Source organism: Silene latifolia, chromosome 6 (assembly GCF_048544455.1).
Source record: "Silene latifolia isolate original U9 population chromosome 6, ASM4854445v1, whole genome shotgun sequence".
Lineage (NCBI taxonomy): Eukaryota > Viridiplantae > Streptophyta > Magnoliopsida > Caryophyllales > Caryophyllaceae > Silene > Silene latifolia.
In genome coordinates, this window is record NC_133531.1 from 119056118 (window position 1) to 119071207 (window position 15090).

The 15090-nt window shown below is 37.4% G+C and overlaps 1 protein-coding gene across 2 annotated transcripts; it reads right to left on the bottom strand.

Moving 5' to 3' along the window:
• Window positions 1-1703: 1703 nt before the first annotated feature.
• Window positions 1704-10222, bottom strand: LOC141587163 (MND1-interacting protein 1-like). Of its 2 annotated transcripts, none has more exons than XR_012519714.1 (2): window positions 6688-10068; window positions 1704-2433 (listed from the first exon to the last, which is right to left on the bottom strand). XR_012519714.1 is itself a non-coding variant. In XM_074408605.1 (2 exons), the coding sequence occupies exons 1-2, from the start codon at window positions 9602-9604 to the stop codon at window positions 1927-1929; spliced, it is 2229 nt and encodes a 742-aa protein (XP_074264706.1). In that variant the 5' UTR covers window positions 9605-10222; the 3' UTR covers window positions 1704-1926. The 2 variants fall into 2 exon arrangements, 1 of the variants encoding a protein (XP_074264706.1); XM_074408605.1 differs by having other exon boundaries at window positions 7883-10222.
• Window positions 10223-15090: the final 4868 nt, after the last annotated feature.

The window sequence follows — 15090 nt, forward strand, 5'->3', positions numbered from 1 at the left end:
TTTCGGCCTCTCCTGAAACAATGAACAAACTGAGGGCTCGGCTTGGTATCGAGCGAACTCACTCCGACGCTCAAGTCAGTAAACTTAAAGAGATTAAGTTGTGTGTTACTTGGCAAAGTATATTGTAGAGAGATAAGGGAGTTTATACCAGATTTATAGTGAGTATTAGGGTGAATTGTGGATTATTGGATCGTTTTCTCAATGAGGATTGAGGAGTATTTATAGACTTTCACCTTTTGTCACGTAGTGGCCAAGTGGCAGAAGCGGTGGAAAGACCTGTTCTACCCTCGCCGAGAGACCCATGGTAGACCGGCCGTGGCCTTGTTGACTCCATGCCGAGGGGTCTTGGATATGAGTACGCGGATGTGTCTCCGGGCGGCTAGTTGCCTAGCCGAGACCCAGTGACAGCCGACAGTCTGCGTCGGTTAGGCTGTCTAATACGTTGACTTCCTGTCTTTTGGCTTTGACCTTGCTCAATATGTTGACTCGGTCAGCGGGTGCAGAATATGCCCCATCAGCCATGTTGGCAGCCAAGTCATGCATTGTTGTCGCATTAAGCGTGCCATGTTGGCAATTAACGACAACATTTGACGGAAAATTGGAGATTAGCCACGGTTGGGAATCATTAGGTAAGCTTAGGGGTACAATTAGTAATCTCTGATACGCGATGGTAAAGTTGGGAAAAGTGAAAACCACGGGGGTATAAATGGGAAAATCTCTAATATGTTAGATATCAGATGTATACGAACAGGAAAACAATGATTAAAATACACCAAATCGCCCTCGTTTTGTGATAGACCCATTCGATCCTTATATTAGTGAGTTAAGGCGTTTTCTCTGTTTTTGGCACAAAAGACAGAGATGTAACTAGACTTATCATATTTAGTTTATTATGTTGTTCAAGATGCAGAAAATATTTTCACCACCAAAAAAAAAAAAAAAAAAAAAGATTCAGAAAATAATTGATATTTTTCTTGTTAATCTTCTTCTCTCATATCTGACATATGTAGATATATTTAGTTTATTATTTTGTTCTAGAGTCGTTGCTCTTCAGAAATTTCTGCCAAAATTAATTACTGTTGGGTAAATAATTGGCGTCAAAGTTTGGGCAAGACCTCCCACATAGTTATTCGTTGCTCTTCAGAAATTTCTGCCAAAGTTAATTATACATCGAACTTACCGACCAAACTCGAGTACGCTAAATAAACCAATTACACCTAATCACCAACATAGTACATGATAATCGTCATTTGGTTTTACTCGAGTATTCCATTTTGGAATGAATTCTTTGGGTCTTGTTTGACCGACCTTGCTAGCATTTCAACCCAGGTTGGTTGCTCTCTCACGTTCACGATACAGTAGCAGTACACACAGCTGTATTACACAAACACCCGTGTGTTCACAGCCTCAACTTACAAATTCAAGCAAAAGGCCTTTTTTTGGGCCACGTGTCGCCACAAACGGTTGACAGATGGCCGAATAAATAGCCTTGACAAAATGGCCTCAGCATCCAACACTGAACAGATATTACAAGACGGTAAAATTCTCCCTCCTAAATTAACGCGGTTTAGTAAACGACCTTTTTTGGTTAAAAACTCAATCGACCAATTACCCATTGAAACAATCAACGATATGACTCCAGTAAACTACGACGACCAAAACAAACAATTAGAGACGATATTGCAGATATATCAACAATGACATGCTCATCAAGTATTTCAGATATTAAAAAGGAAACTCTCAAATCGCAACATATTGGATCAAGTTCTATGTATGTGCCATGTGAAATTTTAATGTCACTGAACTTATGTAGCAAATGTTGCACAATTTGCTAATTATTTCATGTATGAAATCTTCCTCTTTTATTTACATGCCTCATCTCAGGGTGCATTATGCACTAACCTGTAGCAAGTCTTCAAGTTGTCTTTAAGAACTCGCTCCAAAAACACGGATTCTCTGTTCAATTGGGGTTCGGCAACAAGGACAAGTAGCTCTCCCTTTCTTCCCGTAGTCCTCGCCACAACCAGCACACATGACTTGATGAGCACACGGGAGGAACACAACGGAAACTTCATCTTTCAAACAAATTATACACTCCCTTTCACCACCTTCCCTTTCGGGTTCATCTAGTTCATGGAGAAGATGTGCAATAGTTTGACCTTGATGTTTAGCTCTTTCAGGAGTTCTTGTAGGAAAGACATCTGAGGTGGGACCGTCTGTCTCAGTTAACTGAGAGCTTGCCTTTAGGCGGGACAGATCCTGCTCGAGCCTCTCGAGGTCGTCTTTGTGACGCTGGAAATCGATTTCTATCCTTAAGCGTAAGGCTTCGAGCTTCCTCTTGTTGTTGCCCTCAGTTGTTTCCTTAGAACGTCTTTCCTCTTCAACCAGTGCCATCGCATGCTCCTTGTCCTTTACTTCCTGTCTCCATTTTGCCTGGGAGGATTCACTAAAGGAATTAATACACAGTAGCTTTAGAACAACTCCTAATGCAACAAATTTGTGAAAAGTATTGAATCCTACACCACTTTTTCGTCACCATTGGTCTGTTTTTGGGAGTGAGGAGTCAATTGGAGTGAAACGCATCAAGGACGTACAAGTGCCACATGAAAATTAAAATAGGTTTAGTTGCCAACAAAAGTGCATACTGAAAAGTGCATCACACAATGTCTATAATCAGTCATGACTTTCCCAACTAAGCTAGCTGACATCTACACATAATGCTCAAGTGAAAAGCTGTCTGTGAGCAAATAAGAGCTTGGTTAAATTGGATGGCAAATGGGGTAATGAAACTTGACAAAGCCAACCACATTCCATAGCAAAAATATACTCCCTCTGTCCCGGCCATTTGTTTACCTATTCCATTTATGGGTGTCCATTCATTTGTTTACCTTTCTATATTGGTAATATTTTTAAGAGTTTTGATCATCCACATAACACGTTGTCTACTTGTCACTCAATAACAACACCCACAAATGGTCTCCTCCCCCCTCCTTGGTCTTTGTGCCAAAACCAAACGTAAACAAATGACCGGGATGGAGGGAGTACTAATCTGGAACCAAAATAAAATTAATTACACAAAAAATTGCAGAAAAAGTTGCAGTCAGTTGCTCCAATTTAAAGAACAGCACTAGTTCCTTAAAATGCAGCAGCCACAGCTAAAACAATTACGAGTAGTTTACACCTGTTAATGTTTATCTTTCACTTTTAAAATTTCATATTTAGAAGAATTTGTAGAAAACCAGTCTGCAAAAAGCAAAAAATGTATCCAAGGTGGAACCAAACAGCATGCAATTATGTTGAAGCAAAACAGACTAAAACTACTAATAGAACATAATGTGCGTGAATGCAAGGAACAGAAGAACTACTGCGACCAGAAAAAGTCTTCTGGCTAAAATATAGCAACCTTAATTTATGTGTCTCTGTAAGTGGGCAAGTAAGAATTAATAACTACAGCAATACAGCCCAATGACAAAATACAACAGAGAAGGATACATAATGCATATAATGTACCTCAAAAACTCCACATTATTGGGGTAAGATAAGGAGGCTCATATGTACATAACCTACAACCTACCTATGTATTGAAAAACACTAAACGTTCTTTGAGATGACCCGTAATAAAAAGTGTCGACAAACTACTTCTACACAGTACAAGAAGAGACGGTTTTATTAGTCATTATGCTTTAATCCATCATACTCCATAGTCAAAGTTTTAGAGTATCTTTAGCTTCATTAGAAATGTACACAATGCAAAAAACAATGAAAAAATAAACACGGTTAATAGTAGCCATGCTCCTACATTCCGTAATTTTGTATGATTCTACTGGCTGAATTTGTTGTACAACTAAACACAAAACCATGTTATGCAACCAAGGTGATCGGTCAGCAGGCCAAAAGAACAATGAGTTTTACGTAGGCAAACATCAAAATCTGGCTCTGTCAGATGACGGTGCTTCCAATAAGAATATTAAAGCCAAAACTAAAAGCATATCATATATACAACAACAACAACAACATCAGAGCCTTAATCCCAAAATGATTTGGGGTCGGCTGACATGAATCATCCTTTAGAACCATCCATAGGTGAACGTACACCTCAAAAAGCGAATAGAAAAGGAAAATGAAAAATAAAGGGGGAGCGAAAATGTAATGGAAAGTCAAGGTAAACTTACAGGTTTTAAAATCGAATTTCAGATTTCTTTTATAAAAACTTAAAATTTAAATCGAGAGAAAGGATTAAAACGATTTTGAAAACCGAAATAGAGTTAAGGATCCGGAATGCCTTAAAAGTAAACCAAGTAAAATATATAAGAAAGTGGTCGGTAAAAATGTAATAAAGGAGAGTAGAACAAATAATTTAATTTTTTAAATTAAATAAAAACACTAAATATGTCAAAAAAATATCAAATACTAGAAATCAACATGTATCCTTTCCCTCCATTGTGCCCTCTCCGTCACCATACTCTCCTCAAAAAAGAGCATATCATATATACCTTGAAGTTTTATTCATCTTAGGCTAATGTCACGAAATGTGTATATTTGCATTCCTATATTGTGAAAAACAATTCAATCCCATGAGTCATGAAGAAAAACAAGAGGCAGTCGGAGTAACTACGCATAACAATCAATTTAATTCTTCCTATCAGAAAATTTTAATCTATTTAAACCAACTCCTTGTACTAGAATCCATAATAATCATTATGCTCTATTGAGCATCAAGAGGAAAAAGAAAAAAAAAAAAAAAAAAAAAAAAAAAAAAAAAAAAAAAAGGCAACAGAAAATCTCCCGGAAAATAATCTCTTTTGCTCGACCATAAGAAACTAGGGACCATTTATTTCGAGGGAAATAAGTGGGAAAAAGAATTGGACACCCTAATTCCATTTGATGAAGTTTAGTTAATCCTAGCTCCTAATCTCATTCCCCACATTGAGGCTTCAACGATAGAGCCCTCCACCAAAAGCTTTGATATACGCCCTACTATAGTACTATGAACATGATCATGACCACTGAAACCACAGCCACTACCCATCATCTAATATCACCACCAGCGCCACACATTCACTACCATCCTCACCACCACCACCAACCCCACTTAAAAGCACAATAGAACATAAAGTAATGACAATAGCAATCAGCACCGGAACAACCTCATAGAGCTTGACCCTGCACTCTTTACATCAAAGTTCCAATATACCACCTAACTACCGACATTCCTTGACCGGCCCACCATTCTCCTCAACCACATCCACCTCTGCTCTTCGGCCGGCCCAACACCACCCTATGCTAAGGTGTTAAATATTAGCTGACATACTTGATGGCAACTGACTACTACATGTGGTGTATTCATAAAAAATTAGGCAAGGTTGCCTCACTGTCAAACGTCACTGTCAAACGTCAGCCTCCAGAACAACACCCTTGTTCAAGGGAAGGCCTGACTGCCACCATCCTCTCCACACTGTCAGTTGGCATTTCTAGTTGGCCTGATCTGATAACCGCATGCTGAATAAGAATTATAGATGGTGATTGGCTGCAGTAGCTATGGCAGAGAAGAAAGAGAGTGACAGGTGGGAGTTGTACTCATGGTGGATATTTGGGTGAGAAAGCAAGAGCTGACAATTAATGAGGCTTTGAACAAATTGCCCCATCCCAAACTACCCACCTAAATAGCAAGGAGAATTCGAAAGGTTTGTTTATTTATTCTCTTTTTCATTTCACTTCATTCTTTTCCCTTGATCTAAAGACATGGTACCTTAAATTTTTGACACGAATAGATTGACTAGAGACTTCAATTTCTCGTAATGTTTATAAAATATAAATCAAAGAAGCCAGTTATACATCGGAATTAGAGGAAACGACTGTTTGTTGCCTCAAGTAACCAATTAAAGTTAATCAGGAGAGAAAATCCTACTTTCTACCATAAAGATCTCGAGACATACTGAATTCCTCAGTATTGCAAAGTATTGCAAAGTTCAGTAATATCTGAAGTTAAGCTAGAGCTGGAACTCGGGACAATCGTGACCCAAATAATACCAAAGGCAGTGTTATGAAAAAATTCCATGAAGTTAGAATAGATATACATCGGAAAGCTCCTAGAAGACAAGAGACAACAAGTCGACAAGAATATTGAGTAGAAACTTAGAAAGACAGCATAACCACGGCAGAGAAAGATATGCAACTTTCAAAGTTTGGAAAGACACTCTCACAGAGTTCAACCAAGATGGAAACTTTATCAGCCAGCAATCTATGACACGAGAAAACTATATATTTTTTGTGATTTGTCCAATTTTTGTGTTACAAAAATGAAGTCTATATATGAAGTATAATAATAGCTTTGATATTTTTTAATGGAACACCGGAAAGAAGGTTTTCTGGGTGTGCCTTTCAGTGAGATACTCAGATCTCCATATGCGATCATGCAACTGAAACTTGGGTATTCTGTATATAAGGTACTTTATCCTGCTATAATTGAAAATGTGCATTCAAGTACTATGTTGATGCAAGCAAATATTCTTAATTATTTATCAACAATTAAAGGCTCGACTATAAAATCAAAATATGAATGCAATCTTGATAATCATATTGAGGCTAACTCTTTCACACGTAAAAGTTCGTTTAATATGTTAATGACTTCAGAGCTCACACAAACGCAAAAATAATGCTCAGAGCACGAGAATAACTATAGCCTACCTTGTATAGAAAGAACGTTGACGTAAGAAAGCACGAGCAAGGTCAGACAACAAGGAAGAAGACATCAAAAGCATATACAGTTTGAACTAAAACCGTCATTCCGCTCATCTGTCATTCCATTCATCTGTAGGGAAGATTTACAGAAACCGGCATTGGACCCAACTTAGGTATGTCGTCTCCCGTACCTCCCCTTTCTTGTTCATAACTAGATATCAGCTGCGCTTACGCCTTAAATCAACAGATGCTTCTCTGGTTCCCCTTCAGTTAATATTGAGCAAGACATCCACAAAGGCGAATATTGATACATCCGGAAATACACTATTTCCAGTTCATTTAAATTGCACTAAAAAACCCAGGTCCATGGGGTACTTCTTTGGATAGAAAAGAACTCAAGATAGGGAAGTTATAGCTACAGACTACAATGTTAGGAGTACCAAAGCCAAAACTTCACAGTAAAAGAGTTAAAATTCGACACATGCCAAACGAAATCAAGTCTCGCAGATTTCAGCACACAATTCCAAGGAAGTAAGAGTAATACACATATTTCCCAAAATAACTAAAGTGGGTCATGTTCCTACCCCAAGCCAAAAGAATACTAGAAATAGTAAAATATAACTAAAGCAAAAAGATATTGTTACTTTATGAGACCTCATGAAAAAAGTGACAATAGAGTAACACGGAAAGTCATTGATTTCAAGTCTGTTCCAGAAATGCAGAATCCAATATGAATATTCTTATAGAATATCATCTGCAATATGAAGGAACGCTATGCATTATCATGCAAAGAAATATACATTTCTTAGGATGACTATTTGATTCCCAAGGAACCAAGATAGCAAGAAAATCACTAGACCATTACACACATGATGTCATAATCAGATATAGCATAATACAAAAGCAATATAAATGAGAAAAATAATTGTGAGACCTACAATACACAAAATAAGTTAGAAAGCAAGATAACTGAAGTGGCAGGAAAATAAAATGAAAAAACATAAAATTAATGTTGTGTAAATGCAGCATAATTCTCACTGAATAATGGAAATGTGGAGCACAATACAACAACAACAACAACAACAACAACAACATCAGAGCCTTAATCCCAAAATGATTTGGGGTCGGCTGACATGAAGAAGATGTGCACATACATAAAGAACCACCAGCACACACACACAGTGAATGGAGGTATACGTACCTCAGCTTCCCTTTGAGCAGAATTAATTTGCACCAGTTCCTGTTGCAACGAAGAAATTTTTTGTTTCTCAGCTGCGATTTCCTCCTGCAATTTTGTCTTCTGCTTTTCCCAAGCTAACAATCTCTTTAAACACTTCTTTTCCCTTTTTGCAACCTCCAAACAGGTTGTCACAGACTCTGATGCACTCAACTTAGAAGCCTCCATCTCTGCTCTCGTTTCAGCATTCTCAATCTCAAGCTGCCTAACAGCGGCATTTGCACGATCTACTTGGCTACTAGCCTTCCTTAAAGCATTTTCCATTTCTGAAAGCCTCTTCATTGTTGAATCTTCCAAGGTCTGTTTTCCCTTTTTCAACCTTTGGGTCTCCTCCCTCTCCATCCTCAGTATCTTAAGTTCTGTCAGATCACTACTTAATTTCCTAGCAGCTTGCATTGCTTTCTGATGAGCCCAATCCTTTCTCTCCTTCACCTGCTTCTCTAATTCTTTTACTTGTTGCAACAAAGTCAGGACTATTTCATCCTTTTGATCCTCTGTGATACTCTCCAAATTCTCATCAAGATTCATATCACGGAATTTATTCAACACAGAATCAATCTCTTGGTTAGATTCTTGACACACCTCACTAGGTACATCAGATACTTTTGAGGAATCTCCATTTGTTGTTACGCTTGTACAAGGTTGAGACTGCAATTGTGGCTGCCGTTGCTTCTGTTTTGAGCGGAACCCAGCAGCAAAGGCTGCAACATTCCTTTTTAACAAAGACTTCATGGAAGGACTGAGATTAAACCGCTTAGCACACTCAAACTCCCTCTGAATGCTTGCCTCTGAACACGAAAAAAGCTCGCCAATCCCATTAACAGACGCCTCGGAATTGGCCCTATTTCCAAAACCCCAACCCCCATGAAACTGGCACATCCCTGGGGGCAGAATAATTTTAGAATCAGCTGCACTGGTATTAACACTCTCCATATTGTACATTGCATTACCGGATGTATTACTAGGTGAGGATGTATTACTAGGTGACTGAAGCATCGGAATGTCAATAGTACTCGCACGTCCCACGTGAAGATCACTCATAAGAAGACACCACATGGCATCTCCTCGACTCAAATGGGGACGGACTTGCTGCAACAAGTAAACCATACCCGCAAGTGTATACTCCTCTAACTGCTTCAACTCAGTAAAAAAGAACTCAGATTTCTCCGGTATCCCGTCATTTCCACAACACCCATTAGTCAAATACGCCAACGAATTATGCAATATATTCGCTAACACATCCATACCACCATAGCAATGTCCATTCCTCAAAACCGCCTTCAACGCAACCTCTTCATCATAGCCCAGCTCAACCAGCTTTGAAACCGCCTCATTATACAAAAACTCCAAATGTTTCAGCAGAATCTTCATCAATTGTTCCTCAGTACAGTAACCCCACCCACAATCATCAAAACCCGGGTTCGGAGCAGTGCTAGAATTTGATGAATTGCTAGGGTTTGCACCATTAGAATTGATATTCTCATTACTGGTTTTATTACAATTATTATTTTCATCGAAACCGAGGTTGTAAGTCCATGGTTTAAGCTCAGATTCAAGCATGGATTTAGCCATAGATGAAGTTCTATCATTTAAATGATTATGATCAACATCAGATTGTTGTGCAGGTTTCACAGATCGTCCTCTACGATTAGTTTTAATATGCTTTTCTCTCACAGTACAACCCATTATAAATTTCAACAACAATTAACAAAAATAATAAATACCCACTTTAATACTGATCAAATAATAAAAAGGGTAGCTGACAAACTTAAGATTCAATCAAAGATTAACAAACAAATTCTAACTGTAAATTAATGCGAGAAAAATGGGGAAAATTGAAGGGTAAAAGATTAATTCCTTTGAGGAATTAATTCAAGGGGTATGGAAATGAACTCACAGATGATTGATGAAGATGATTTGTATGATGGTGACGATGTGAGTGTGTATAGGGCTGCGCATAGACAAAACCACGAAGTGAGAATTCAGAAATGTGAAAAGTATATATATATATGATCTGTGTTTTGTGTATCATATGAGACCTGGATAAAGCGAGAGAATAGGTAAGAACGAATAAATTGGGAGGTAAGAATGAACAAAACGCAGATGGGTAGGTCCGAAAACGTAGATGGGTGGTCTGGGTCGGTTTTGCGTTGGGTTCAGGTTTAGGTCTCGACGATTTGGTTTGGTCATTGGTGTGTATTATATCGGACCGTGTTGGATTGCTTAGGGTTTTGGGTCATTCATGTTAGATTATTTTGTTGGAGATTTAAGCGGAATTACCGGTAATTTGGTGTATCCTAATTTGGTTCATGTGAGTGTCAACTTGGAATGTTATATAGCAGTGCCCTTTTAGACAAGTAAAGGTATGGATTTTCTTGGAAATAATATTGGTCAAGTATGAAATGCCTTTGTGAGCTGACGTCATAGCAGCAGGTGTGGAACCGATCGCCAGTCAGTCAGCTTCATTAATTAGTCATTTTCGTCCAAGTTTCAAAGCCTTATGTTATAATAACCTAGCGTTGGTGGTTAAATGGACGGTGGTTGAATTTTAGTAATGAGATGGTGCAATTTTGGTGATAATTTGGTCGAGAAGGTGATGGTCTATAATTTTGGTGGTGGCTTATCGAAGGGGCTTTTGCCATAATAATAATGAGTTTGATGCAATTCTTAAGGTTGCAGAAGGTAAAGTAATGGTGGTAGGTGGTGATAGCGGGAGAGGATCAACTTTTAAGGTGTTAACTTTTATTAAGAGCACGAGACTTTTATAGCATATTAAGAAAACCATTTCAGCAAAACCTTTAAGGTGTTGCTTGAAGCTCAATAATTAGTCTTGCACTGTAACACCATGCCGTTGAAATTAAGAAACCGTTGTTTGGGAATTAGAATAGGAATTTGTTAAAATTCTAAAATTCTAATTAGAGAGGGGGGGGGGTCGTTAGGTTCGGGAAAATACAATGTCCAGGAAGTCTAATTACTATGCTATTCTAATTCATGTGAATTTGAAAAAGTTGTTTGGTTGCATGTGGGAACTCCAATTCCATAGGAACTTCCACTTACCTAGTGGGGGGCTAGGTAAGCAACTTCCTCCATTATGGAGGAATTAGAGTTCCTAGGAAGTTCCAATTCACATGAATTGGGGCAACCAAACAACTAGTTATTTTCACACTTCCCATGAATTACAATTCATGTGTTTTTGATGAGCAACCAAACAAGTCCTAATTGCTTTGTTTTTGTTAAATTAGAATTTTTTTCCCTATTACTATTATTTTAAAACCTATAAAATTGGGCCCTTATCTACCTTAGGCCCTAAGCCAGTGCCTCTCCAGACGACCCTCATAGTCGAGCTTGCGTGGGAATAAATCCGAGTTTATCTCAAGAGGCGAGAAACAAAAATGAACCGATCTTATAACCCAAATCGATTTTGTAAATCAAACTAGACTTGAATTTATAGTACTTGAAACTATTGGTACTTGAATTATCAAAGCAACGTTAAGTTTTATGGTTGCATATAAATTTTGGAATGCACATTTTGAATTTATGGTAGTTGAAACTAATGGTGCTTCAAAACAATTGTGTATTAATTTTTCGTGTATATGACAGACAAATTTGAATCAAAAAATTAAAACAAGGTAGAAAAAAACCTGACACCTGATAAACCAGACTTTGTCTTCGGTTCCCAAGTTGTGAAAAACAGATTAATGGATTACAAATTGGTCCAATTAATTTCGCAAAAAAAAAAAAAAAAAACTAATTTTGAAAACCAGCTATTGAACAAGATTTAACCTAATTTGATAAAAATGAGTATCTACTTTTTAAGTTTAATTTTTTTTAAAGTGGTTTTCAAGAAGTAGAAGCACCAATTTGGTGCTTCTATTTTTATGGGCAAAAAGATGATATTTGGGTCGGAGGGAGTATTAAACAAGTTTGTCAAGTCGCAATTTGGATGGATTGATTTTGATAACTAAACTAAAACAGTAAGTAAATAAAACGAATGTAAATAATGATACACTTATATAGAGAAAGAGTTAGAGTAGTCGGTTCATTATGGATGTCATAGGGCAAGACACAGGTCATAAATCAATCTAGTAAATCGGTTTAAATGGTAGTGATAAGGTCCTCTCGGATCGTTAATCGCCCTAGAATGCACCTAACAAGCTCTCGCTATGTATTAGGGCATTACGACCGGTCTATTCCGTTCCAAACTCGTAATCTTAGGTTAAGAATTCCCAAGGCAAATAGTCAATTATGACCACTGACAAATTATTTGTGATTAAATATTGTAACTAGTGATTTAGACTAATAGATGCGACTGACTTAATAACTGTATGCAAATACCTAATTAATCCATAAATCTCCTAAACCCTAGTGAACTGATTATCTACACATGATTTGATTAATGAGAAAAATAATAATAATAATAATAACAATTTAATTCATGCATAAAATAATGATCTAAATAATTTAATATAAAAAGTAGAGTTTCAAAGAAGGGGAAATAAATAGTACAACTAAGAAAAGATGGATGTAATACCCTGAATTTCTAGTTGGCTACTCGGTCGAGTATGGGTAGGTGCTCAATCGAGTGCGACTTACTCATCCGAGTGGTCGAGGACCGGGTAGGATGTAAGTTTAAACTTTATTCTGCCTAGGTGGTACTCGGCCAAGTAAGTGGTGTACTCGATCGAGTGAGTCTTGTTACTCGGTCAAGTCGGGTCAATCTAACGGAATTTTATTCGGCCTTCTTTTATTTCAAGTCATGGGTTATATGGATTTTACCATTTCCTTCCCAATCCTCCCAATTACTATATAAACCCAAAGGCCCTAAAACCCTAGCACACCTCTTATAATTATTGATAGGATTTCGCAACCTAATCAAAGATAAATACCCTAGACACAAATGAATGTAGTAATAGGGGTCAAACGCAAGGAGACGGGAGTCGATAAACAAGTTGTTATGGAGTGAATTCTATCGAGGTCGGTTATCGGGTGATTATTTGATTGGGTTTGTGAAAACAATGATAAAGAAAGAGTCTAGGGAGGTCGGGTTACACATGCAAATTATGTAAATGCTCAAGTTAAACATAGGAGTTGGTAATAACGATAATTGTTTAGGTCTTATGACAACCACCTCTCGGCCTTATTGTCAACCATGGAACGGGTCCTAACGAGCTCTCGCTATGGCTAGGTCGGTCTACTAAAACATGCTTAGTCTAATTCAATTTCGTACCTCTCGACTTATAAAAGTGAATTAACAAATTTAATCTAAGATAGTGGCCAACAATCAAAGACTAACAATTCAATGCAAGAATGTTAAAGAAACAATGAATTGATATTTAAAAATCCTATTTCAACAATTGCAAATACTACTCATGCATGGCTCCCTTAATCCCTAAACTAGTGAATTACTCATGTAATGAAAATTAATCAAATGACAAATGATATAATAAAGATGAACATACTAGCTAGAAATGTAAATGGCAAAAGAATAACAAAACAATACTAGAAATAATGTTACCTTAACAATTGGAAATGAGCTTGGAAATGAAGAACAAGATAGAACAAATGGAAATGACTTGTAAATGAACTTGAAATATAAATTGAAATGTTTAAAGGAATGTTTATAACAACTAAAGGAATGCTTAAAGGAAATCAAATCTAAATTACATTTTATTCTGAAAACTAAAACTAAAGCATATGGAAAAGTGTGTGGATACAAACTCTTTATATAAGACCAAAGGGAGTAACATAAACGAGCTAGAAAAGGGGCACCCCGATCGGTGACACCCCACCCCGATTGGAGTCGTGTGCTTTTTATTTTTTGTCTTAATTCCGTTTTAACTTCTCACTTAATGTTGATGCGGAATCCGATGCTTGCTTCTTTAAGAGTCCGTGTAAGGCATCCTAGGGATCTTTTGGTATCCAATGCAAGCTCTTATCATGGACTTTCAATTGAACTTCATTTCTTTACATATCCACCAACCAAAATTGGTTTCCTCTTACTCGGGTTTTCCAATTTCTTCCCAAAACGCCCCTATACTTATCAGAACGCCCTTGCATGGTCAAGACTTGCACTCAATAGCCTCGTGAACTTGGCCGAATGCTAATTTTACGGGAAAAATCTACCAACGGCTTCATTTCCTACAAAATACAATGAAATACGAGCAAAACACCTAGAACACGCAATTAGCTCACAAATACACTAATAGAAGTGCAATAGTGAAATAAAACCGAGCTAAAATAGGGGATTAAACTATATATAAAATGGACCTATCAATTATAATTCACACAAGAAAATCTAGAGAGGGGAAGGAGAGAAAACTATAGTTAGATTTGGGGATTTTGCATCTAGTGTCTTCTATTTCTACCATGCGAGTCATCTCTAATCCTTCTAAGATTCAATTATGCATCTTTTAAGTCTTAATACATCATATAATTATAGGTATGGCCCTACTTAAGCACATAAGGTTATAATTAACATGATTAGTTGTAGATCTAGAAGTTTCAGCAATTTCACAAATTCGTAGGTTGGATTGTTTGATTTATTTGGGAGTTTTAAATTGTTCATATTCGAAAAGTATAAATATAGACTAGGTTGCACGGACACACCTAGTTTTGAGCGGACACTGTGTCGGACACCGACACTCGTAGGACACGCCTGAAAACGTTCTGAACACGCCTTGAACCGTGTCCCCGGTTTTTATGTTAAAAGAAAACGTGTCGGACACGGTCCAACATGGTTGGACACGGCCCGTGTCCGCTGGACACACCAAATAAGCAACTTTGAAATCAAAATCTCACTTTATCAATTATCACGATATCTCACTTTTCCATTTTCCTCTTACATCTCACTTATCCCCTTTTTTCTCTTGCATTACGACGCCTTCCCGCATCCCCTTGCCTCAGTCCGGCCGTCGTGAGCCTCCCCTTCCCCGCCGTCAGCCTCTGCTCGCCACGTAGCTCGCTTTTTCATTTTTTTTCCCAATTTCTCAATCTATATTTTGTTTCTATATTAATCTATATATATATTATACATAATAATAAGTTTCTAAATAATCAAACTAATCAAAATCAATCGTTATAATGATTATTGTTGTTGTTATTAAATCTGGGGGTTTTAAATTTGGAGATTGTTGATTTTTCGGAAGCTAGGGTTTGTTTGATTTAGGGATAAT

Bases quoted from the DNA above. Each gene is read 5' to 3' on its own strand.
- LOC141587163 (XM_074408605.1), bottom strand. From the start codon at position 9,604: ATGGGTTGTACTGTGAGAGAAAAGCATATTAAAACTAATCGTAGAGGA. The intron at 2,434-7,882 runs GTACGTATACCT...GAATCCTCCCAG, and splicing joins CTGCTCAAAGGGAAGCTGAG to GCAAAATGGAGACAGGAAGT.